The sequence below is a fragment of the Salmo salar genome, chromosome 16, assembly GCF_965601325.2.
Source record: "Salmo salar chromosome 16, fSalSal1, whole genome shotgun sequence".
Lineage (NCBI taxonomy): Eukaryota > Metazoa > Chordata > Actinopteri > Salmoniformes > Salmonidae > Salmo > Salmo salar.
Window position 1 is genome coordinate 30,472,120 of NC_138306.1, and position 26,123 is coordinate 30,498,242.

At 44.0% G+C, this 26,123-nt stretch overlaps 1 protein-coding gene across 4 annotated transcripts; it reads right to left on the reverse strand.

Moving 5' to 3' along the window:
* Positions 1 to 9,262: 9,262 nt before the first annotated feature.
* Positions 9,263 to 23,646, reverse strand: lysmd4 (LysM, putative peptidoglycan-binding, domain containing 4). Of its 4 annotated transcripts, none has more exons than XM_014149123.2 (4): positions 23,510 to 23,646; positions 16,617 to 16,698; positions 15,938 to 16,213; positions 9,263 to 11,372 (listed from the first exon to the last, which is right to left on the reverse strand). In XM_014149123.2, exons 3-4 carry the CDS (start codon positions 16,202 to 16,204, stop codon positions 10,773 to 10,775), a joined length of 867 nt encoding a protein of 288 aa, XP_014004598.1. In that variant the 5' UTR covers positions 16,205 to 16,213; positions 16,617 to 16,698; positions 23,510 to 23,646; the 3' UTR covers positions 9,263 to 10,772. The 4 variants fall into 4 exon arrangements, with proteins under 4 accessions (XP_014004598.1, XP_014004597.1, XP_014004599.1 ...); XM_014149122.2 differs by having other exon boundaries at positions 15,938 to 16,216; XM_014149124.3 differs by lacking the exon at positions 16,617 to 16,698 and having other exon boundaries at positions 15,938 to 16,216; positions 23,510 to 23,645.
* Between the last annotated feature and the right edge of the window lie 2,477 nt (positions 23,647 to 26,123).

The following is a 26,123-nucleotide window of genomic DNA, read 5'->3' on the forward strand; positions in this document are numbered from 1 at the left end:
GTGGAGATTTTCTCTTTTCTCCTCAATCACCTGTCCAACTCATTTGAATTCCCTGCTGTCACTAGTCCACTCAAGCTTAACATTGTTATCTATCACCTAACAGGTGCCCTTAGAGTTCCTCAATGAGCTTGACACCTTGATAACCTCATTTCCTGACGATGGCTCACCGCTCTTTGTACCCAACGTCTGATTAATTTCTTTCCAACTAGTTCCTTCCCCTCCTTGCCTCTTGACCTTTCCCTGTCCTCTCCCACTCACAAGGCAGGCAATACACTTGACCTCATCTTTACTAGAGGCTGTTCACCTACTAATCTCACTGCAACCCCCTCCAGATCTGACAACTACTTTTTTCCCTTTTCGGTCTCCCTCTCCACCAACCCTAGCCACTGAGCCCCTAACCATATAATCATGCGCCATTGCAGTCTTTGCTCTCTCCTCTTCTATCCTACCAACTCTCCCTTCTAAATCCTTCTCACTCCTGCCTTCTGATTCTGCCTCTTCGACACTACTCCCCTCCCTTTCCGCATCCTATGACTCACGTTCCCCTGTTTCGGCCCTCCCCTCCTGCTCCGTGGCTGAGTGACTTATTGTGATCGAAAATCGTCCTTTCACTCTTCTCGCTTCCTCTCTATCTGCTGCTGAAGCCACTTTCTATCGTTCTAAATTTCAAGCTTCTGCCTCTAACCCTAGGAAGCTCTTCCACCTTCCTCCAACCCCTGCCCCTCCCTCTCTATGGACAACTTTGTTAACCACTTTGAAAAGAAGGTTGACATCCGCTCGTGATTCACTCAGCCTATTGAGTCCACTGGTCCCACTCACATAGAACTACCCTACGCCTTGACCTCTTTCTCCCCTTTCTCTCCAGATGAAATCCTGCAACTAGTGAGGTCTGGCTGCCTGCTCGACCCCACCACTTCCTCCAGACCATCTCTGGAGACCTCACTTCCCTCAACTCATCCCTGACCACTGGCTGCGTCCCCTCCAACTTCAAAATGGCCCGATTCGCTCCCCTCAAGAAAGCAACAAACTACAGACCAGTATTATTTTCTTTCCAAAACACTTGAGTGTGCTGTCTCTGACAATCTCTTTCTCTCTCAGAATGATCTTCTTGACCCAAACCAGTCAGGCTTCAAGACAGGTCAATCAACTGAGACTGCTCTTCCATGTGTCAGAGGATCTCCACACTGCCAAAGTTGACTCTCTCCTCTGACACTGTGAACCATCAGATCCTCCTCTCCACCCTCTCAGAGCTGGGTGTCTCAGGCTCTGCACACTCTTGGACTGCATCCTACCTGGCAGGCTGCTCCTACCAGATGTGGAGCGGATCTGTGTCTGCACCATGTACCTTCACTACTGGTGTCCCTCAGGGTTTGAATCTTGGCCGTCTCCTCTCTACATCTAGTCACTGGGCTCTGTCATATCCTCATATGGTCTCTCCTATCATTGCAATGCGGATAACACTCAACTACCTTTGTCTTTCCTCCCTTGTGAGACACAGGTGGAAAAATGCATCTCCGGTTGACTGGCAGATATCTCAGCTTGGATGTCGGCCCACCACCTCAAGCTCAGCAAAACGGAACTGCTCTTCTTCCAGGGAAGGCCTTCCCGCTCCAAGACATCTCCATAATGGTTGACAACTCCACGGTGTCCCCCGCCCAGAGTGCAAAGAACCTTGGTGTGACCCAGGACCACACCCTGTTCTCTGATAACATCACAGGAAGCTGCGCAGGTCCTAATCCGGGCACTTGTCTCCCGTCTGAACTAGTGCAACTCGCTGTTGGCTGGGCTCCTCACTTGTGTCATCAAACCCCTGCAACTTATCCAGAACGCTGCAGCCCACCTGGTGTTAAACATTCCCAAGTGCTCCCATGTCACCCTGCTTGTCTGCACAATCCACTGACTTCCAGTTGAAGAACAAGGGCACTAGCTACTAGCCCTTATGACTCCAGTGCTGTATGGCCTTGGGTTCTTGGGAGCTAGAGCACTACTATCTGAAAGCTTTTTATTTAAGTACACTATGCAGTGTATGTACTATAGACAATTTTTGTTTTGTATTTGTTTCTTTTTTTGTGGCCAGGCTCTCACACTGGCTGTGTCTGTCTTGGCTGCCTGCCTGTCTCTGTTTAGGAGTTCCAGATGTGGCTGGAAGAGTGGTGACGGACAACAGTCGAGGGCATCTTCACTCAGTAGTGAGCACGTAGGAGCTCATCTTCATGGAGCAGCTGGAGTTCATCTATACAAGTAGGTATCCTATATTAGGTAGGCCTACTTCTACATGAGCGCGACAGGTAGCCTAGTGGTTAAGAGTGTTGGGACAGTAAACGAAAGGTGGCTGGTTTGAATCCCCGATCAGACTAGGTGAAACATCTGTCGATGTGCCCTTGAACACGGCACTTAACCCTAATTGCTCATGTAAGTCACTTTGGATAAGAGCGTCTGCTAAATGACAAATGTACAAGATAGGTGGAGGTTGCAAGTGTATGTGTGTATACATTTGACACAATCTAACTCTGTGATTGCAAGTCATTACTTGGTACTGATTCTCCTCATAGGCAGTACATTTACATTTTAGTCATTTAGCAGACGGTTTTATCCAGAGCGACTTACAGTAGTGAATGCATACATTTCATTTCATGCTTTTTTTTTTTTGTACTGGTCCCCCCGTGGGAATCGAACCCACAACCCTGGTGTTTCACACACCATGCTGGCGTTGCAAAAACCATGCTCTACCAACTGAGCCACAGGGAAGGCCACAGTACCAAAATGAGTTTGACCTAGAGGTCATGTTACTGCGTGAGTTGCATCCCGATTCGCCACCCTTCTCCTTAAGTGCACTTGCGCACTTTCTTGCATGGCTTTAGCTATGCTGGAAACTCCCTCCTGCCAATGCTTACACACCTCTCCTATGCTTTTAAATCCATGATGAGGAGTGTGCAAGAGCACACTTCAGGAGAAGGGTGGAGAAGTGAGATGTAGCCCTTGTGTGCTCTCAACAACCTCCACGGCTAGCCCTGTAGCTGAAGCCTACAGCAATATTCCAATTTAAGTGCTACTCTATGGTAGTGTTCACGGTAGAGTTAAAATTGTATTATATTCTTATTGTAGTCCCATCCTCCACTGAGTTCTTGTGACATTTCTGTTTGTTGCAAGTCAAGTTTCTGTTTGCATACAGTAGTAAATATTGTCAACGCTATGGTAATTATTATATCCCTCAGGGGACAGTACCAGAGACTCTAATGGGGCTGATTATCTGTCCGGATTCTTCACCCTTCCTCCCAAAGTGTGCACTAGTTCAGTGTTCATCATTCTTGGCCCTAAAGGGCAGCAGTGTGTAAATTGTCATCCCTACCTGTGCTATAACACCCAATTGAACTATAATAAGACCATACTTGGGTAAATCTAAGTGACTTAATGGTTGGTTGTGGCAACATGCACTAAACTATAGCATACAGTTATCATGAACAATAAAAACAGTCATTTAATTATGACTAGTGCACTTATTGTTGGTTGTAAAGCTCGCCGCTATTGGACTCTGGAGCAGTGGAAACATGTTCTCACACGTCACCATCTGGCAGTCCGACGGATGAATCTGGGTTTTACGGATGCCAGGAGGACGCTAACAGCCCCAATGCATATTGTCAACTGTAAGGATTGTAAAATTGCATTCTCCATTAACAGAGGACACTGGCAGTTCGAGGTCCTATGCTTCGGCCTGTGCAATGCTCCAGCTACTTTTGAGTGTTTGATGGACAGGGTGCTGGATGGCATTCCCTGACAGTGTCTGGTATACCTCAACGACATCATGGCCCATGGCAGCTCCTTCCAGTCAGCCCTGCGGGCACTACACAGCGTGAGCTGGAGAGGGTGGCTGCCGCAGGCCTGAAGCTCCACCCAGAGAAGTGCCCCTTCATGATGGGAGAGGTGTCCTTCTTGGGCCACTGAGGGTATCAGCACCATGGAGGACAAAGTGGGGGCTGTCTGAGACTGGCCCTCCCCCACCAATCAGCAACAGCTGAAGAGCGTCCTGGGCCTGGCCTCTTACTACAGGAGGTTTGTACGGGGCTTCTCAAGCATCGCTGCTCCCCTGAACCGCCTGCTGCCGAAGGACAAGGCCTTCACTTAGACAGTGGCGTGCAAGGAGGCCTTCAACACCCTCAAACATGCACTGATCAAGGCCCCTGTGCTCGCCCCCCCCCCCCCCCCCAACCTCACCTTGCCCTTTATCCTGGACACAGATGTGAGCAGTGGGGCCAGAGGGGGAGAGTGGTGGCGTACTTCAGCAAAACATTCAACAAACATAAGTGCCACTACTGTGTCACCCGGCGGGAGCACCTCGCTCTTGTGGCTTCCATCAAACACTTCAAGTACTACCTGGGTGGCCTGCCCTTTACAGTAAGGACTGACCACTCTCCTCTCCAGTGGCTCATGTGTTTCAAAGAGCCAGAGGAGAAGATTGCACGCTGGTTGGAAGAGCTTCAGCCGTACGACTTCATAGCGGTGCACAAGGCAGGGGAACGCCATTCCGACACCATGTCCTGTCGGCCCTGTACTGCAGACGGGTGCAGCCACTGAGTGGAGACTGTGTCAGGCGAGCAGGCTTGTGAGCTGTAGACTGATGTGGCTGAATGGGATCAGCAGCAGGGACTGGACACAGACCTACAGCCAGTAATGAAGTGGGCAGAAGTGCAGCTGAGGCCACTGTGGGAAGATGTGGCTGATGGCGCTCTACAGCTGGCATGGAAGGAGCCAGCTATGGGTGAGGATAGGTGGCAGGTGGTGGTCCCAAAAGCACTGTGGGATACTGTGCTCCAGGGCACTCATGGGGGGTGGGGATTGGACACTTTGGGGTCCCAAAAACACTCCGCTGTCTCCGTTGGATTTTACTGGGGGCAGCACATGTGGAGGACTTTGCCGCCGCTGTGACAACTGCACAGCGAGAAAGGGCCCTGCAGGCCGTTCATATCAGCTCAACAGTTCCCAGTTGGGGCTCCCATGGAGCGGGTGGATGTGGTTGGGCTGTCCCCACCACACAGTGGAAACCACTGGGTGTTCACGGCCATGGACGATTTCACAAAATGGCCCGAGGCCTATGCTTTGCCTTACCAGGAGGCAGAGACCATCGTTGATGAACTAACAGCAGTGATGTTCAGCAGGTTTGGAACTGCGGAGTCCATCCACAGCGACCAAGGTAGAAACTGAGTCCCGTGTGTTCGCTACCATGTGTGAGGCGCTTCAACAAAACGCTTGGACAGCAGCTGGCCATCGTCTCTGCCAAACACCAGTGTGACTGAGACAAGCACCTGTCCATGGTCCTCATGGCATGCCACTCCACCTCCTGCACGCCTGCCCTCCTGCTGGCGAGAGAGATCCGCACCTGTGCAGAGATGGCGTTTGGTCGGCCCCTGTGTAGCCCTCTTGTTCCCCCGGGGCTGGAGTACGCCCGGAGACTCCAGGACCGCCTGGAGACAGCCCAAACCTTAGCCACAGAGCAGCTGGTGACTGCAGGAGTGAGGCAGAAGAGGAACGATGACGTGCACACCCAGGGAAGGCACTTTGTGGCAGGGGAGCTGGTCTGCGTCTACAGCCTCCTAAGCAAGAAAGGCAGATTACCCAAGTTGGACAGCCACTGGTTGAGGCCCTGGAGAGGGTAGGGGACTGTACCAGGTGCAGCTTTCTTGCAGGGGGAGAAAGTCGGCACTGCACCGGGACAGGTTAGTCTTCTCCTTGAACCCCCACAACATTCCCCAAGCACCCACACCCAGGTGCCGCAGACAAGGCTCCAGAAGGCCCACTCACTGTCTTCCTCCCTGTGTCACTGAGTGGTTCCCCGGGGCCATGGAGTGTATCCCATTCCCTCATTCTTGTCCCCCATGTCCCTGCCTTCATCCCCTGGGTCCTAGAGGAGCAGCCCCCTACCAGACTGAGCCCCCTGTTCCACATCTGGACCCTCTGCTCCCATCGCGGCCACACAGGTAAAGGAGACATCCGTGGCACTTCAGAGACTGTTTGTTCCCTCAGGGATGAGGGAATTTGTGGTGGGGGGGCTGTGTAACGACCCGCACAGACCGCTGTGTGTTATGAGTTATGCTGTTCGTTTGTCGTACTTACCAGTACCCAGTGTTTGCAAGGTTGACTGGCATGTCGGACCCATCTGCCAACCACGGGAATGCCTGGAATGTTCCGGTGCCGGGCATCCTTGTGGTTGGTGGAGCAGCAGGAGGGAGGGTTTGGCAGCGGGGTGGAGCACTGCAAGTTTAAGACCATGCTTAGCCATTGTTTTGTCTTAACAAGAGATGGTCACTTTTTATACTGTGATCCTTGATTTATATGGTGTGGGCTATGGCTGAACAGTAGCTGGTGTTGGGTTAATAAACTGGGAATTTGTAAACTCAACCCTCTGTCTGGACATTTGTTCATTTATGATCTAGCCAGGTCAATTTGTTTCGTTCCTGATTCATTTGTTATTGCATTTCAAAGTGTTTTCTTATTTATTTTGCTCTCTACTTGGGTATTGACTTTGGGTTAGTGATTTCCTTTTATATTTTTCAATACTCAAATGTTTTGCTTAATATTAAAGGCACAAAAGTAATTCCATACACTACCTCCCATTGGTCCTGCCCCAAACAGTGTATACCGTAGCCACCTACCTGCCACTGTGCAACAATGCTCATATTCACAGACAGCAAATTGCTTGTCTCATTCCCCAACATGCCCTGCATTCATTCACAGGCACCTGCAAAACAAACCCTGCCGGAAATCGCACTACAAATTACAATGTGTCTGCCAAAGCCCCTGGGGAGTTGAGGAAAATCACAACCCTGGTTTTCCCAACTGAAACAGGCCTTACCTAACACAGAGGGAAAGAGTTAATCATTTGTACCTTCTGTTACTTAAGTCTTTGGATTTGTTAGTCTTTCCCTAAATGATCAGATGGGATTCAAATGGAACCCACAATACAAAGGCTTGGGTTTAAATTTGTCAGTTTACAGCACCTTTGAATTTACTGAAATCTGTCATATGGAGTCCCTCAGAATCAGGCATACATTTCACCAGAGAAAGACTGGAAACTTAGTTTTTGCTTCTGGGGCAAATTAAAGGGAGAAACATGCATTGAGTGACAGATGATCACAAGAGACATTGCCTTTTTCATGTAAGGGCAACACTGTCTCCTGGTGGCAGCTCTGCGGAACTATAGACAGTGACAGGAATGTGAGTCGGTGGCCAATGTGCCAGAGAGATGAGCGCTGAAAGCTCCTTGGAAAAAGTATTAGGGCTGTTTACGTGGCCCACTGCCAACTACGCAAGTATGCAAACTTCTTAAAGCTGCAGCGCTTGGAGTTGTCCATGAATCTTTTCACTCCATTTACTCTCAACCCAGACCGTACAGATGGGGTCTGCGGTGTCATAAATAGAGCTCAACTGCAACCCCCATCTCTCCTGCATGATCTACAGCAGTGTTTCCCAACTCCAGTCAAGGATGATCAATGGAAACAGGATGCACCTAAGCTCAATTGAGTCTCATAGCAAAGGGTCTGAATACATTTGCAAAAATTTCAAAACCTGTTCTTGCTTTCTCATTATGGGGTAGTGTGTGTGTGTGTATATATATTGAAGAGAGACACAAATGTAATCAATTTTAGAATAAGGCTGTAACTTATTTTTTGTAGCCCCAGACAAGCACACCTGATTCAACGCAAGTTTGTCTGGGGCTACAACAAAAATGTGTGCTGTTGGGGGTACTCGAGGACTGGAGTTGGAAACACTGATCTACAGGTTGGAGAGTTCACTAAAGCAGAATGGAATTAAAATTACTATACATGTACAAATATCAACCTATACAGTATGTATCACTGGACATATTTCTTTTTCTGTAGGCTTACAATTTTTTTTTTCAATATAAGAGGGGATTAATCCTTCAAAGTCCAACAAACTTGCTTTAAAATGTCAAGATTAGTTTTTTTTTAAGGGCTTGAAGAAGGCCCAACCTGAATCAAATACAATACTCTGAAGTCCTATTGTGCTTTTGTCTGAATCTAAAACAGTATAGGGCATAAAGTACCGTAATTTCCGGACTATTAAGCGCACCTGAATATAAGCCGCACCCACTGAATAAAAAATAAATAAAAATATTTTTTAACATAAATAAGCCGCACATGTCTATAAGCCGCAGGTGCCTACCGGTACATTGAAACAAATGAACTTTACACAGGCTTTAACAAAACACGGCTTGTAACAAAAATAAATAGGCTTTAACGAAACACGGCTTGTAAAAAAAAAAAAAAAATTAGCAGTAAACTTTAGTTGTCTTTTTGCACTGAGTCAATTCCTCACGCTGCTGTTTCCAACGTCTTATCGTCGACTCATTAAGACCAAGCTCCCGTGCAGCAGCTCTATTTCCTTTTCCAACAGCCAGATCAATCGCCTTCAACTTGAAAGCTGCATCATATGCATTTCTCCGTGTCTTTGCCATGAGGGTGACAAAATGACTACCGTAATCAGAATGATGGGAAGTTTGAGAGCGCTCGATTTAATCTAAACAGTAAACAAAAAAGTTGTTTGACCGTAAACCGTTCAGCAATTTCATTGGTCTAATGAAAGCTTCATGCCGCCAAAAAACTGAGCACGTCACAGAATGTTTTTTGGGAGAAAAAAAAATTGAAAGTGGGAAAAATCCATATATTAGCCGCGAGGTTCAAAGCCTGGGAAAAAAGTTGCGGCTTATAGTCCGGAATTTACGGTAAATGCATTTTTCATCCAGGAAAACTATTGAAGGTATGTACTATTTTTAAATCCACAAATAAATGCTTAAATAAATAAAACACCAAATTAAGTTTTTTTACTATTTAAAACGTATTAAACTGGTGGATTATAAAAACTCTTTAATAAAGTTATTAACCTGTGTAATTAATGCATTCACATTCACACCGTTGTTTTGGATTTAAATGGAACAAAGACAATAGCAATATCAGGCTACATTTTTCCAGGAGTAACATTAACCGATTGGCACAAAAAGCACCTGATTGAAATGGATTGTGACTACTAAATATAAGTGGCAGCTTTGCTTTCTGGTGGGTGCTTATACAGTACCTTTAGAAAGCATTCACACCCCTCAACTTTTTCCACATTTGTTGTGTTACAGCTTGAATTTAAAATTGATTAAATTGAGATTTTGTCACTGGCCTACACACAATACCCCATAATGTAAAATGGAATAATGTTTTTCAAAATGTATATAAATTAATAAAAATGAAAAGCTGAAATGTCAAGTCAATAAGTATGCAACCACTTTATGGCAAGCCTAAATATACAGAAAAATATAAACGCAACATGCAACAATTTCAAAGATATTACAGAGTTACAGTTCATATAATGCATATAAGTTCATATAAGTCACATACCTTAAAATAAGGTAGGGGCGTGGAACATAAAACCAGTCAGTATCTGATGTGACCACCATTTGCCTTATGCAGCGCAACATCTCCTTCGCATCGAGTTGATCAGGCAGATTGTGGCCTGTGGAATGTTATCCCACTCCTCTTCAATGGCTGTGGGAAGTTGCTGGATATTAGCGGGAACTGGAACACACTGTCGTACTAATTGATCCAGAGTATCCTAAACATGCTCAATGGGTGAGTATGCAAGCCATGGAAGAACTGGCCTTTCAACTTCTAGGAATTGTGTACAGATCCTTGCGACATGGGGCCGTGCATTGTGCTGAAACATAAGGTGATGACGGCTAATGAATGGCACGACAATGGGCCTCAGGATCTCGTCACGGTATCGCTGCATTCAAATTGCCACCAAAAAATGCAATTGTGTTTGTTGTCCGTAGCTTATGCCTGCACATACCATAACCCCACCATGGGGCGCTCTGCTTATTACATTGACATCAGCAAACCGCTCGCCCACATGACGCTATACACTTGGTCTGCGGATGTGAAGCCGGTTCGACATACTGGCAAATTCTCTAAACCAACGTTGGAGGTGGCTTTGGTAGAGAAATGAACATTACATTCTATGGCAACAGCTCTGGTGGACATTCCTGCAGTCAGCATACCAATTGCACACTCCCTTAAAAGTTCTGTGGCATTGTGTTGTGTAACAAAACTGCACATTTTAGAGTGGCCTTTTGTCCCCAGCACAAGGTGCACTTGTGTGATGATTATGCTGTTGAATCAGCTTCTTGATATGCCACACCTGTCACATGGATGGATTATCTTGGCATAGGAGAAATGCTCACTAACAGATGTAAACAAATTTGTGTAGAAACTTTCAGAGAAAAGCTTTTTGTGCGTATAGAGAATTTCTGGGATCTTTTATCTCAGCTCATGAAACATGTTGCGTTTATTTTTGTTCAGTATGTTCAGGAGTAGAAATTTGCTTAACAAGTCACAATAAGTTGCATAAACTCAATGTGTGCAATAGTGTTTAACACTATTTTTTTTAAATGACTACCTCATCTCTGTACCCTACACATACAAGTGTCTGTATGTCCGAAACTGAATATCCATATTCAATTGCAGTTGTAAGGTTGTCACACAGCAAACGTGTTAAAATGTCTTCAAAATAATTAGCACAAAGAAGAAAGAACCATTGACTGGATAAGTCAGACATCTAATAAGGCACAACATCTGAAACCATGAAGTCCAATGTCTGATAAAACACTTACAAAAATCCATACTACAACTTCAATCTTTTGTAAAGAAATGTTACACGGCAACACTTCCTTGATGACCTTTAAGCAGAACACTGATTTGGGATCTAAAGTGAAGTTAAGCATGAAGTCCATAGACATTCTTTCCCTGTATTATGTGTTTGGTTCGTTCAGACTGAGGGACACTTTCCTGGCTGCTAAAAGTGCTCCTAGGGCTTTCTGTGATGAGGCCTGTCCCTGAGTTGTTTGTGGTAGCTACAGCAGCAGGCACTCCAGTATCTTGTGTTTTGATATAAACAACATAAAAGACAGGCAGGATAATGCCTATCAGGAGCATGGCCACCACAGCGTTCCACCACTGGATGCCCCAGTCTGCTCCATAGCTGGTCAAGTGCTGGCCTCTGTAGCCCAGATTTTGTGGCCGCTCCACGGCCTCTAAAAAAAACTCATCCTGTGCATCTGTGGTTTGAATCAGTCTCTCGATGTCATGATCCACTTCCTTGAGGAAGTCAGTGTACTCCTGTAGATGTGGCCTACCAGGGGAGCTGGCTGTAGGTCTGTCCTGTGGCTGAGGAGGTGGTGTGGATGAATTTGAGGTTCTGTGTTCTGTGTTAGCCTCAGTCAATAAGCTGTGTTTCTTCACAGGGATTTTGATTGATTTCAATGCAAACATATCCTGTTCCTGAATCAGGTTGTTCACCCTCTTTATGTCAGCCACCTGTTGAGAGGAAGAAGAGAGTCAATATTGGCATAATGTGAGCACACATTATCAGTAGCCTATGCAGACACATACAGGTAACTGCCAAAATAAAATCACGAGTACATGAGGGAAATGTTATTATGAAAGAAGTTGCTTCCACACAGATGTGGTTCCTGAATTAAGCAATTAACATTCCATTATGCTTAGGGTCATGTATAAAATGCCCAGTTGCCCATTATTTTGGCTTCCAGGGCTAGAAGAAATCTCAATGACTTTGAAAGTGGGAGCATAGGGGGCTTAAAGGGTGTGTGTGTGTGTGTGTGTGTGGTCCCCGATTCAAATGTTAAAGATAGAAGTGCATCAGTCCACGAACCCCAAACCGAACCAAATGTAGCATGCATTGAATCACCGGTTCACATTTTTTTTTTGGGGGGGGGGGCTCAATATTACATTTTTACCTTCTAAAAACAAGCCTACCTCATCTTGTGTCAACTGATGCATCCTCTCCTTCAGTGTCAAACTGCATATAATGGTGTTGACATTGAGCTACAAGTAATTTTGCATGCTGAACAACCCCAGGCAATATCAGTAGCCTACTCAAAATGAGCACTGCCCAGCTTCGAGCGCTTACCAACGCAATGTAGGCTTGGGTGATGTTAGGCATTATTAGTCGAGTGCCAACTAAGGATATTAACGGTTAGCCGGTCATGCTTATCAGTCTATAGGTTAATTTGCATAACTTTGTGGAATTAAAATTGGTTTAAGAATTAAACAAATCTCTGTCATGAAACAAGAACAGTGTCTTGGTCGAAAGTAAATATTTTGACGTTTGTTAACCTCTCTTGGGTAGGGGGCAGTATTTTCACATCCGGATAAAAAACGTAACCGATTTAATCTGGTTATTACTCCTGCCCAGAAACTAGAATATGCATATAATTGTTTGATTTGGATAGAAAACACCCTAAAGTTTATAAAACTATTTGAATGGTGTCTGAGTATAACAGAACTCATATGGCAGGCCAAAACCTGAGAAGATTCTATACAGGAAGTGCCCTCTCTGACCATTTCTTGGCCTTCTATAGCCTCTTTATCGAAAACAGAGGATTTCTGCTGTAACGTGACATTTTCTAAGGCTCCCATAGGCTCTCAGAAGGCGCCAGAACGGGGAATGATGACTCTGCAGTCCCTGGCTGAAAAACAGTAGCGCATTTGGAAAGTGGTCGATCTGAGAACAATGACACGGGTGCGCGCGTGCACGTGAAGACACAATTTTCTTCTTTCAGTCTTTGAACGAAAACGTCTCCCGGTCGGAATATTATCGCTATTTTACGAGAAAAATCGCATAGAAATTGATTTTAAACAGCGTTTGACATGCTTCGAAGTACGGTAATGGAATATTTAATTTTTTTGTCACGTCATGCGTCCGCGCGTCACCGTTCGGATAGGGACCTGAACGCACGGACAAAACAGAGGATATTTGAACATAACTATGGATTATTTTGAACCAAAACAACATGTGGTTGAAGTAGAAGTCCTGGGAGTGCATTCTGACAAAGAACAGCAAAGGTAATCCAATTTTTCTTATAGTAATTCTGAGTTTAGTGAACGCCAAACTTGGTGGGTGTCAAATTAGCTTGCCCGTGATGGCGAGCTATCTACTCAGAATATTGCAAAATGTGCTTTTGCCGAAAAGCTATTTTAAAATCTGACACCGCGATTGCATAAAGGAGTTCTGTATCTATAATTCTTAAAATAATTGTTATGTTTTTTGTGAACGTTTATCGTGAGTAATTTAGTAAATTCACCGGAAGTTTTCGGTATGTTTGCTATTTCTGAACGTCACATGCTAATGTAAAAAGCTGTTTTTTTATATAAATATGAACTTGATTGAACAAAACATGCATGTATTGTATAACATAATGTCCTAGGAGTGTCATCAGATGAAGATCATCAAAGGTTAGTGCTGCATTTAGCTGTCTTCTGGGTTTTTGTGACATTATATGCTAGCTTGAAAAATGGGTGTGTGATTATTTCTGGCTGGGTACTCTCCTGACATAATCTAAATGTTTTGCTTTCGTTGTAAAGCCTTTTTGAAATCGGACAATGTGGTTAGATTAACGAGAGTCTTGTCTTTAAAATGGTGTAAAATAGTCATATGTTTGAGAAATTGAAGTTATAGCATTTTTAAGGTTTTTGAATATCGCGCCACTCGATTCCACTGGCTGTTGACTAGGTGGGACGATTTCGTCCCACATACCCGAGAGAGGTTAACAGGTTAAAGGGGGTTGGTTAGTCTGCAACAATTGACAAATTTGCATCCCTACTGACAACCTATGTAATTTATTGTTAACTACGCTGTTGAAAATTGTGTTTTACAGAAATAAAAGTAAGCTACCGGAGACAACTCATCTGGCTATACCTGCTGAACAGGGCTTACAATAGAGTTTATTTTGATTGTTCCGGTTCACCATCAGAAATAGTTTTGCTTTAAACAATCAGTGTATATGGCCATTTTTAGATATGAAATGATCAACACTACCCTGTATAACGAGTACAGCAATCCCTTTTGTGAGGTGCAGTGCATGGTCGAAAACGAGAGGAAATCACTAAAAACTTCAGAACCGTAAAAAGCATTCTGAGATGGTTTGAAATCTAAAGTTGTGCTATAATATGCTGTTCATCGACTACAGCTCAGCATTTAACACCATAGTACCCTCCAAACTCATCATTAAGCTCACAAGGGTGCGTTCTCAGCCCTCTCCTGTACTCCCTGTTCACCCATGACTGCGTGGCCATGCACGCCTCCAACTCAAATCATCAAGTTTGCAGACGACATTACTGTGGTTGGCTTGATTACCAACAACGACGAGACGGCCAACGGGGAGGAGGTGAGGGCCCTCGGCGTGTGGTGTCAGGAAAATAACCTCACACTCAATGTCAACAAAACAAAGGAGATGATCGTGGACTTCAGGAAACAGCAGAGGGAGCAGCCCCCTATCCACATCGACGAAACAGTAGTGGAGAAGGTGGAAAGTTCCTCGGCATACACATCACTGAAAAACAGAAATGGTCCACCCACACAGACAGCGTGGTGAAGGCGGCACAGCAGCGCCTCTTCAACCTCAGGAGGCTGAAGAAATTTGGCTTGTCACCAAAAACAAACTTTTACAGATGCACAATCGAGAGTATCCTGTCGGGCTGTATCACCGCCTGGTACGGCAACTGCTCCGCCCACAACAGTAAGGTTCTCCTGAGGGTAGTGAGGTCTGTACAACGCATCACCGATGGCAAACTACCTGCCCTCCAGGACACCTACACCACCCGATGTCACAGGAAGGCCAAAAAGATCATCAAGGACAACAACCACCCGAGCCACTGCCTGTTCACCCTGCTATCATCCAGAAGGTCAGGTCAGTACTGGTGCATCAAAGCGGGGACCGAGAGACTGAAAAACAGTTTCTATCTCAAGGCCATCAGACTGTTAAACAGCCATCACTAACATTAAGTGGCTGCTGCCAACATACTGACTCATCTCTAGCCACTCTAATGAAAAAAATGTATGTAATAAATGTATCACTAGCCACTTTATATAAATGTTTACATACCCTACATTACTCATCTCATATGTATATACTGTACTCTATACCATCTACTGAATCTTGCCTATGCCGTTTGGCCAGCGCTCATTCATATATTTTTATGTACATATTCTTATTCATTCCTTTACACTTGTGTGTATAAGGTTTTAGTTGTGAAATTGTTAGGTTAGATTACTTGTTAGATATTACTGCATGGTCGGAACTAGAAGCACAAGCATTTCGCTACACTCGCATTAACATCTGCTAACCATGTGTATGTGACAAATAAAATTAGATTTTGATTTAATATAGCACTATAGGCTATGTCATAGCTCATTTGTAAAATATTGATACATTACTAGCTCAAACACTTAATCTGCCTACATAGTACATACATAATTTACATTCACACAGACCGATCCAGCTCAGAGACGTCTAGCTCATGAACCCCATCAGCAGAAGACTTGAATTTACAATGGAAAATGTATGTATTTATGCAAACGTTAATGCATCGAATCGATTCGTTCTCCAATCTAACCGAATCGCATCGAATTGAATTGTTTCAAGCTGAAACGTTTTGTTCCTTTATCGTAGCCAATGTATCTACATAGATACGTATTGAATCGTCTTGAAAGGGAAAGATGCACATCCCTAGTGTGTGTGTTTGTCATAAAATCTGAACCCAATTGAAAAGTTATGGGAGATTCAGGAGCAGCACCTGAGACCGCATTTTCCACCACCATCAACAAAACACCAGATTATGGAATTCTTTGTGGAAGAATGGTGTTGCATCCCTCCAATAGAGTTCTAGACACTAGTAGAATCTTTGCCAAGGCACATTGAAGCTGTTCTGGCAACACGTGGTGGCCCAATTCCCTATTAAGACACTTTATGCTGGTGTTTCCTTTATTTTGGCAGTCACCTATATGTACATTGCCTGACGTTAAGTGTACAGTACACCATGTACAGTTTGCTGACAGCAAATAAATGGGGTCCAGGACTTACCTTGCAGCCATATTGCAGAGCAAGTTTGTTGAGGTTGTCCCCAACCAATACATCCCTCTCTAGCAGCATGAGGCTGCCCAGTCTGTCCTGGTCCGGCTCCTGCCGACCCCGGGGCCTAAGCGCCATCACATTGAACTCTTCTTCCTCTGAAGAGCCTGGAGAGTCATTTGGCTGGCCGTTCCTGAACATGTACACCTGGCCATCTACACTGGCATGGACATCCACTGGGGCCTGGAAGGCCCGGGGAACAAGGTCTCCTCTCCACATCACAACTAGCTACTTTAGGTGGAAAAAAGACACAAAAGTATCAAGTGTGATAAGGGTTTTATAATAAGTAGCTTGCTATGTAAAACGGCATACAAAAATACCTCAGACTGTCTGCACTAGCTATAGAAACAAATCACAAGTACATTGTTTGAACAGTAAATTAGCCTAACTCGAATTCCCTTATTTTTTATATTCTTCATTAGCTCAACTGACATCAACTTTACAGCAATAAGTGTACCTTTACCAAAGCCACTTACAACCTCTCTAAATGGAGAGCTACCTATGCCTTTACTCAGCTATAGCTAGTCTACTCTCAGACAGTGTGTTACGCGAGATATGTGATAACGATATTTCCATACTTGACGTTACAGGGCAGTTTATACAAAATGCTTCCATAGATTGTTCAACTAACCTGCTCTTGGCGATACCTTTTTCGTTCTTGATTCGGGAAAAAGGTTATCCTTTAAAATGTCAGTGTCCAGTTGCAGATGGTTCTACAAAAAACAGAAAGATATTAAATCCATGTTTTGTACCACATGAGGAGGTTCCTCGCCATCTTAGCTGCAGCACATCTAGCATTTCCCAGCATCTTTTCGGGGACTAGTCGTTTCCATGAGACACAGCAACGTGAAGATGACAGCACGTCACATTGCAACCAAAACAAAGATGTACACACACTCGATACAAAACTTGGATTTAATATTAAATGAAATCCCAAGTTCCAGAAACTTTGGGAAACGGCAGCACTCCAAAAACGTTTTTGTTTTCATTTAGTACAAAAAGTTGTCGGCACCTAATTTCATGTCTTTTTGTCCTTTTAAAAAACTTTTTGGAGTGCTGCCATTTCCCAATGTTTCTTGAACCTAATTTGAAGTTAGTCATATGGCAGAGCAATCCAGCTATTAAAATGAGACAGCGCCCATGTTACCCACTCAACTCAAAGATATTAAATCCATGTGTTCTCTGGTTTTTGTAGAACCACCTGCAACTGGACACCGACATTTTAGATAAAACTTTTCCCCGAATCAAGAACAAAATAAAGTATCTCCAAGAGCAGGTTAGTTGAAAAATATATGGTGGTGTTTTGTATATGCTAGCTACCCTGTAAAGTTAAGTGTGGAAACATTGCTAGCTAGTTATCGGATAACCCATTCATAGACCTTAACTGCTTTAGTGCCCATTGATGACAGTATCTTCTGGTCGTTCTGAACGTTAAAATGCACTGCTTGCGGTACGGTTTTGGAAACATAAGTAACATATCTTTCATATTAGCAGTAAATATTTTGTTATTTTTAAGGCAAAATTACTATACAACTTTATAGGGTTAGGGTTCCCACTAGTGATGGGAAGTTTGCCTCTTTTTACTGACTGAGTCGGTCAGTCAAAAGAACGAATCGTTCGATTAATTTTGTTAATTTGAGTCAGTAATGCCCAGACCAAGCAGAACCCCCTCCCGGTGAACTGAAAACTCAAGAGTCAGAATTCAGATAGTCTAGAGTTAAAAGCGTTGGGCCAGAAACCGAAAGGTTGCTGGTTTGAATCCCCAAGCCGGATAGATGACAAAATAATGACAAATCTGTCGTTGTGCCCTTGAGCAAGGCACTTAATCCTAATTGCTCTGGATAAGAGTGTCTGCTAAATGACTAAAATATAAAAAAATGTAAAATGTTCACGTCCTTCACCATAGGGGGCTTATTGGAGCTGTCATCTATGACAGATTTGTAAAAGTGTGCTTTAAACAATGTATATTTGTTGATTGCTAGGCATACAAATAAGATTATTTGTTGATACAGTTCAAACAAGGTTTATTTGTGGTGGCCGCAACGGGACTAGATTGTGAACGACACTTGGTGGAATGCATTGCGAACTGCAGTCCCCCAAACGATTAGCTGCTTCATTACAGGAGTTCCCAAACTGAAGATTTTAACGATGGAGAATCCTCCTGGTTTAGACCTCACCGCTCGCCATCATACATAACGAGTCCAGGCTGCACCTCACAAAAGAACAGTTTGTAATGTGCCAATTTTGATTACAACGTCCGTGGCTCCAGTTGTTTTAACGGATTAGCCTAAAATGTTTTTCAGCTCAGATTTACTTGAGGCATATACATAATTCAGCATAGGCATAGTTTATAGGCCTAGTGTTTACATTTTTTTTATGTATTCATTTGGGTTCACAGTGTGGACCGAACAGAGGTCCCTGTACCGTACGAATAGGTGTACCTGTAACGTCGTTACCTCCCTACTATCTAGCATGCTCCGAACACCTGTGTGTAAGCATAACTGGTAGTGATGGGCATTCCGGCTCTTTTCAATGATCCGGCTCGTTCGGCTCAGCTCACCAAAAAGAGACGGCTCTTTTGGCTCCCAAACGGCTCTTTAAAAAATATGTTTTGTATTTTTTCAAGTCAAACAGTTTGATAGTCAAACTATGATTGGTGTTTAAAAAAAAAAAAAATGCATTGGTTTGTTATGAAAAAGAATGCTATGAAACATTTGCATTTAAAGTATACATTTTTATGAATACTGCTCAAAAAAAATAAAGGGAACACTTAAACAACACAATGTAACTCCAAGTCAATCACACTTCTGTGAAATCAAACTGTCCACTTAGGAAGCAACACTGATTGACAATACATTTCACATGCCCCCAATAAAGGAGTGGTTCTGCAGGTGGTAACCACAGACCACTTCTCAGTTCCTATGCTTCCTGGCTGATGTTTTGGTCACTTTTGAATGCTGGCGGTGCTTTCACTCTAGTGGTAGCATGAGACGGAGTCTTCAACCCACACAAGTGGCTCAGGTAGTGCAGCTCATCCAAGATGGCACATCAATGCGAGCTGTGGCAAGAAAGTTTGCTGTGTCTGTCAGCGTAGTGTCCAGAGCATGGAGGCGCTACCAAGGAGACAGGCCAGTACATCAGGAGACGTGGAGGAGGCCGTAGGAGGGCAACAACCCAACAGCAGGACCGCTACCTCCGCCTTTGTGCAAGGAGGAGCACTGCCAGAGCCCTGCAAAATGACCTCCAGCAGGCCACAAATGCGCATGTGTCTGCTCAAACTGTCAGAAACAGACTCCATGAGGGTGGTATGAGGGCCCGACGTCCACAGGTGGGGGTTGTGCTTACAGCCCAACACCGTGCAGGACGTTTGGCATTTGCCAGAGAACACCAAGATTGGCAAATTCGTCACTGGCGCCCTGTGCTCTTCACAGATGAAAGCAGGTTCACATTGAGCACGTGACAGAGTCTGGAGACGCCGTGGAGAACGTTCTGCTGCCTGCAACATCCTCCAGCATGACCGGTTTGGCAGTGGGTCAGTCATGGTGTGGGGTGGCATTTCTTTGGGGGGCCGCACAGCCCTCCATGTGCTCGCCAGAGGTAGGCTGACTGCCATTAGGTACCGAGATGAGATCCTCAGACCCCTTGTGAGACCATATGCTGGTGCGGTTGGCCCTGGGTTCCTCCTAATGCAAGACCTTATGTGGCTGGAGTGTGTCAGCAGTTCCTGCAAGAGGAAGGCATTGATGCTATGGACTGGCCCGCCCGTTCCCCAGACCTGAATCCAATTGTGCACATCTGGGACATCATGTCTCGCTCCATCCACCAACGCCACGTTGCACCAGACTGTCCAGGAGTTGGCGGATGCTTTAGTCCAGGTCTGGGAGGAGATCCCTCAGGAGACCATCCGCCACCTCATCAGGAGCATGCCCAGGCATTGTAGGGAGGTCATACAGGCACGTGGAGGCCACACACACACACTACTGAGCCTCATTTTGAGTTGTTTTAAGGACATTACATCAAAGTTGGATCAGCCTGTAGTGTGGTTTTCCACTTTAATTTTGAGTGCGACTCCAAATCCAGACCTCCATGGGTTGATAAATTGGATTTCCATTGATTATTTGTGTGATTTTGTTGTCAGCACATTCAACTATGTAAACAAAAAAGTATTTAATAAGATTATTTCATTCATTCAGATCTAGGATGTGTTATTTTAGTGTTCCCTTTATTTTTTTGAGCAGTGTATATAAACAAAGTGCATATACATCTAACCATTCAAAACTAGTGCATATACATCTAACCATTCAAAACTAATACTATCTACAAACAGCATAATAGTATATTGCACCATATCAAAGAAAAATTAAAAACAATGTGCAAAACTCTTTTCTCTCTCTTTTTTATTGCCATGTTACAACCAGCAGCACACAGCAATGCTGACCATATTTTGCTTTTGAGAGATTTTGTCCCGTTTGTCCTGTTTTCGAGTAGACCCTCTCAGAGGGAACAGATGTCCCTGGTATGCAGTCTCCCTGTCATGACTTTAGTAAGCCATGGGTAGGCAGAGGCCTTGTTCTTCCACCAGCTCAGAGGATCTGCAGATCTTTGGAGGGGCTCCTCCAAATAGGATTGGACCTCCATTATGGCATCTGCTGAGGGATTCCTTTGTGCTGCATCCCCAGTTGCTCTCTCGTCAAACAGCATCCAAACAGCAGACGTTTGTGGCACTACTGCTGATGCTTCTGCTCCATCTGATTCCTCTTCTCCCTGTTGCCCTGGTGCCTGAGCCAGCTGACTGCTGGGGCTGTCCCTCCCTGCTGCTGAGGTTATTCTTTGAAGAGCCTCATCAATCGCTCTGGCATCACTGAAGGCTAACTTCTTAAACCTGGGGTCAAGTACAGCGGTTTCTGATAGCATGTGATTATATTCCATTCTGTGGAACTTTCTGTCAATTGATGAACATAGGGTGTCCATCAACTCTGTCACATGTCCTGTGGTTACATTTTCTTCTCTCTGGCGGCTGGCTGTGATTCACTGCAGACCCTTAAACAGGAGTATCATTTTTGAGGTTGTCACATAGCTGAAAAGAGAACAGTAATTTATTAGTTCAGGTTCATGTTTTGTCTACTGATACTACATTCTCATCTACATATGTAATACTGGATTAAATAATGATGTAGTAATAACTGCTTACTGTACTGATTTCCACTTATCTCCACAGTGACCTGCTCAAAGGGTTCCAGGACTCTGCACACCTCCTCCACCACCTCCCATTCCTCTTGGGTCAGAGCATCAACAGGTGCATTGACAATGGCCAGGGTAGAGATGATGGCATCCTTTGACTCAAGAAGCCGCTTCAACATATACAATGTTGAATTCCACCTTGTAGTGCAGTCTTGTTTAGGCCTCAGCTCAGGCATCCCCATCTGGCGTTGTGTAGGCTTTAGTTTTTCAGCACCTACTGTGCTCCTGTGGAAGCATTCCACAGCTGCTTTCACTTTGTCCACAGTGGGCTTCATCAACTTCAGAGCATCTCTTACAATCAGGTTGATTGTGTGGGCAAGATATGGATGATGGGTCCATTTTAAAATGTATGGCTTTGGTTATGTTAGCTGCATTGTCGTTAACACAACAGACCACTTTTCCATCTACTTGTCATTCTCTGGCCACTCAACAGTTCCTCTGCCAAGTTATCTGAGGTGTCTGTCGCTGAACTCAAAGCAGTCCAGAAGACAGCTAGACATCGAAAAATCTTCAATGAAGTGATATGTAACAAGTGGTTACCCTTGATGTCCAGCAGTCAGTGGTAAGGCTAACTGCAGTAGCTTTTTGGACTCTTTCCCTCACGGAATCCTGTGTGCTCTTGTACAGTTGTGGAATAAGTGACTTTGAAAGGGTTTTCCTGCTTGGAATTGCATACATTGGATTTAGAGTATTGCTACAATTTCTAAAACCTCTGTCCTCCACGATCGAAAATGGCTGGAAATCGGTGGCAATCATTTTAGCCAATGCAATATCAATTTGGCCTTGTTTTGCTACAGACATAGACTTTGGCATAGAGTGGTCCATAGAAGACTGCATTGCTGTGGGTCACTGAGTAGGCCTACTTGACTGAATGGATGCATCTCCACGTGTGGAGGTGCTGGCTCCACCACTATCACTAGCAGGCCCGCTAGTTTCTCGAAGCTCCGCTACAGCTACCTTCACAGTTGGGTGCACAGTTCGCATATGCCGGTGTAGGTTGTGCGTAGAACCGGCTTTATATGAGATTTTGTTTTGGCAAATTATACACTGTGCTCTAACATTGTCTACATTATTAAAATGCAACCAAATGCTACTGTGCTTCTGACTCATTTTCCAGCTGTCCTTCCTCCCTCTACTCGGCTGCTAAACGTGTGACTGAGTGAGTTGGCTCGGCCCTCCCTCAGGCATCTTTGGTTCATTGGTTGACACTGTGTCTGATTGACAGGAACAACATGTGAGAAGTCTTAGAAGACAGAACGAATGTGTGTGCTCTTGAGCATTGGGCTATATATATATATTTTTTAAAGTCGTTCTTTGAATTAGTTAATTCTATTAATTTAAATATTTTGATTATTCATATCTTAATTGTTTTATAAATATATTCGGCTCTTCTGATATGCGAGCCGGCTCCCAAAGTTCACCTACAAGAGCCGGCTCTTAGACCCATCACTAATACCTGGAGAGGAAGTGTAGTTCGTCAACTGGAGGCACACACAGCTTGTGGATTTCTGCAAAACTACTACAGTAAGTATCTTTATTTGAAAAACATTCTCGCCGACATGACACAAGCGGCACATCAGCATATGTTTCGAAAACAATGATTAGACGTTTCTAAACCTTTAAACACAACTTCGAAATTGTAGTTCACATGGAGCCAAACGTGGGCGAATGTAACCGCTAAAAACTCTATACTATGTAAAGTTAAGGGTTTTCGAGCGCTAGCTAGTTATCGCATATGTCGCGTTACGTAACATTCAATGTACCTAGTCAGACCATGCAAAGTTGCATATATGCAACAGACAGTCCTGAAACTAGTCTCGATGTGTTATGAATTAGCTGAGAAATCTCAACTCCAGGTAGATACATAACTACCTGGAGTTGAGATTTGTCGTCTAGCTGCTGTACCTACTAGTTATACATGTGACTAGCTAACGTTAACTTCATGTCTGACCTGTTGCTTCATTAAAAACTATGACAATCACTAGCTAGCTACTATACATACTATCAAAACGAAAACAGATTAACAAAATAACCAGCAAGTTGCGTGGCGACTGGTACGTAGCTAGTAACAGCTAGCTGTTCAAGTTAGCTAACAGGCCGAATATATTTTGACCTTGCACACTTAACTTTACTTTCTTCACTCACGGACTGTGGACGTGACATAGCCAAACTTACCTAACACATTACAGTAGCTAGCTTGAACCAAATGTTAATCAATCTGAAAAATAAAATGTACAATTATTCATATCAGATTGGCTAATAAGGTTTGAGCTTGCAACTCACCTTAAAAGTAACTCGTCCAGTTTTCCCATATTGTCAAATCCCCCGCAATTCTCACTTGTTACAGAGCTGCAAAGACGGGGCTCTCTCCTTTCAGCGTTGGGAAATACAGTCTAAGGCATAGTTTCTTCTTCGTGTAGTTTTCCGGCAGACAATGCTTTGTTCGTTTTTCTTCTTCGATGAGGTTTAACGGCGGTTGGCATCCAATGTTGAATTACCGCCACCTACTAGAATGGAGTATAACTCCCTTATACTTTGCTTGATTTTTTTGTTGTTATTAAATGAACTACAATCTAAAACTACAGTCACCCAAAAAAATATTTATCTAAAAAATAAGCACTGTACTTCACTATTTAGTCCTACTTCAGGCCAACAGCCTTGAAAGGATGGGACACCACCACTCAAAACACCCTGTAACTCTGTCAGGTCAAGCACACCCAAATACGTCTCTGCACCTGCCACCACAACATCAATTTTCTGCAACTTATGTTCCATCCCTATAGTACAGTTGATCACCATTGCTATAAATGCTAAAAATTCAATCTTACTGAAACATATATCACTTGTTGGTTTATCACTCTGTACTGGTACAGATCTATTACTCACACCACTCCTCTTAGGATCCCTCCCCCTTGACCCATCTTCCTCTACTTTCTTCACTGCCTCAGCATATGACAACTTCTGCACAACTCGAACCCTGGAAACCTCAACCTGCCTCTCTCGGACACAATATTTCTGATCCCCAGCCCCATGGGCACCCCTACAATTAACACATACCACTACTTTCCTCAATGCTACACATTCCTTTGTCTCATGCCCTTTTGCACACTTCTCACACCTCGGAATCTCCCTCCTACATACTGCTGCAACATGACCATAAACTTGGCCCCTGAAATAACTTAGTGGGATCGGAAAACAAAAGCTTTCACAGAATAACTTCTATACCCTAGCATGACTTTATCCGGCAAAGCCTCTGCTTCAAAACTCAGAAGGACAGACAGGGTCTTCACAGTCTCGCGCTCCTCGCCTCCATGTCTGCGTCACACCAAACTTCAGTAGATCCACCTCCACACTCAACGCCACCCCAGTTAACACTCCTTTCAGCGGCGCTCTGCTCTGGAGAGAAAGGAGCACACAGCTCTAGTCCCGAGTCGCGAAACACACAATGCCCTCTCCCTCTGAGCAGCAGACACACAAACACACACAAAAAAACATAAGTCAATTTCTGGATACTTTAACCTAATTGACCGATCCCAGCTCCTTCTTCACTCAGCTTCATACCACAAATAGATCGGCCGAAAGGCATGGATCCACTTTCTTCACAAATCATGCTCCCACTGGGCCAGAATCATTTTGGACATTTGCTTGATACTTGGAGCAAGGCTCGGAAGCCTTGACCTCACCTGTCAGCGCAGGTTCTTCCTATTCACTTTTGTCAGGTTCAATTTCCATTGACTGCTCAGGGTTTTCAGGAGAGGAGCATGTACTGTACTTCAGAAAGTATTCATACCCCTTGACTTATTCCACATTTTGTTGTGTTACTGCCTGAATTCAAAATTGATTAAATAACAAGAGAGTGAGAACATGCTTTTAGAAATGTTTGCATATTTATTGAAAATGAAATACAGAAATATAACATTTATATAAGTATTCACACACCTGAGTGAATACTTTGTAGAAGCACCTTTGGCAGCAATTACAGCTGTGAGTCTTTCTTGATAAATCTCAAAGAGCTTCCCACACCTGGATAGGGCAACATTTGCCCATTTATTATTTTCAAAATTCTCTGTCAAATTGGTTGCTTATCATTGCTAGACAACCATTTTCAGGGCTAGCCATAGATTTTCAACAAAATTTTACTCAAAACTGTAACTCGGCCACTCAGGAATATTCATTGTCTTCTTTGTAAGCAACTCCAGTGAACATTTGGCCTTGTGTTTTAGATTATTGTCCTGCTGAAAGGTGAATTAATCTCAGAGTGTCTGGTGGAAAGCTGACTGAACCAGGTTTTCCTCTAGGATTTTGCCTGTGCTGAGCTCCATTCCATTTATTTTTTAACCTGAACAACTCCCCAGTCCTTAATGATTACAAGCATACCCATAATATGATGCAGCCACCACTATGCTTGGAAATATGGAGAGTGGTACTCAGTAATGTAATCAGTAATGTGTTGTATTGGATTTGCCCCAAACATAACAATTTGTATTTAGGACAATTCGTTTTGCATTATTACTTCAGTGCCTTGTTGCAAACAGGATGCATGTTTTGTAAATGTTTTTTTTCTGTATAGGCTTCCTTGTATTCACTCTGTCAATTAGCTTAGTAGTGTGGAGTAACTACAATGTTGTTGATCCACCCTCAGTTTTCTTATATCACAGCCATTCAACTCTGTAACTGTTGTAAAGTCACCATTGGCCTCATGGTGAAATTCCTGAGTGGTTTCCTTCCTTTCCGGCAACTGAGTTTGGAAGGAGGCCTGTATCTTTGTAGTGACTAGGTGTATTGATACACCATCCAAAGTGTAATTAATAACTTCACCATGCTCAAAGGGATATTCAATGTCTGTTTTTTTTTATACCAATCTACCAATCTTGGCTATGCATTGGAAAACCACTCT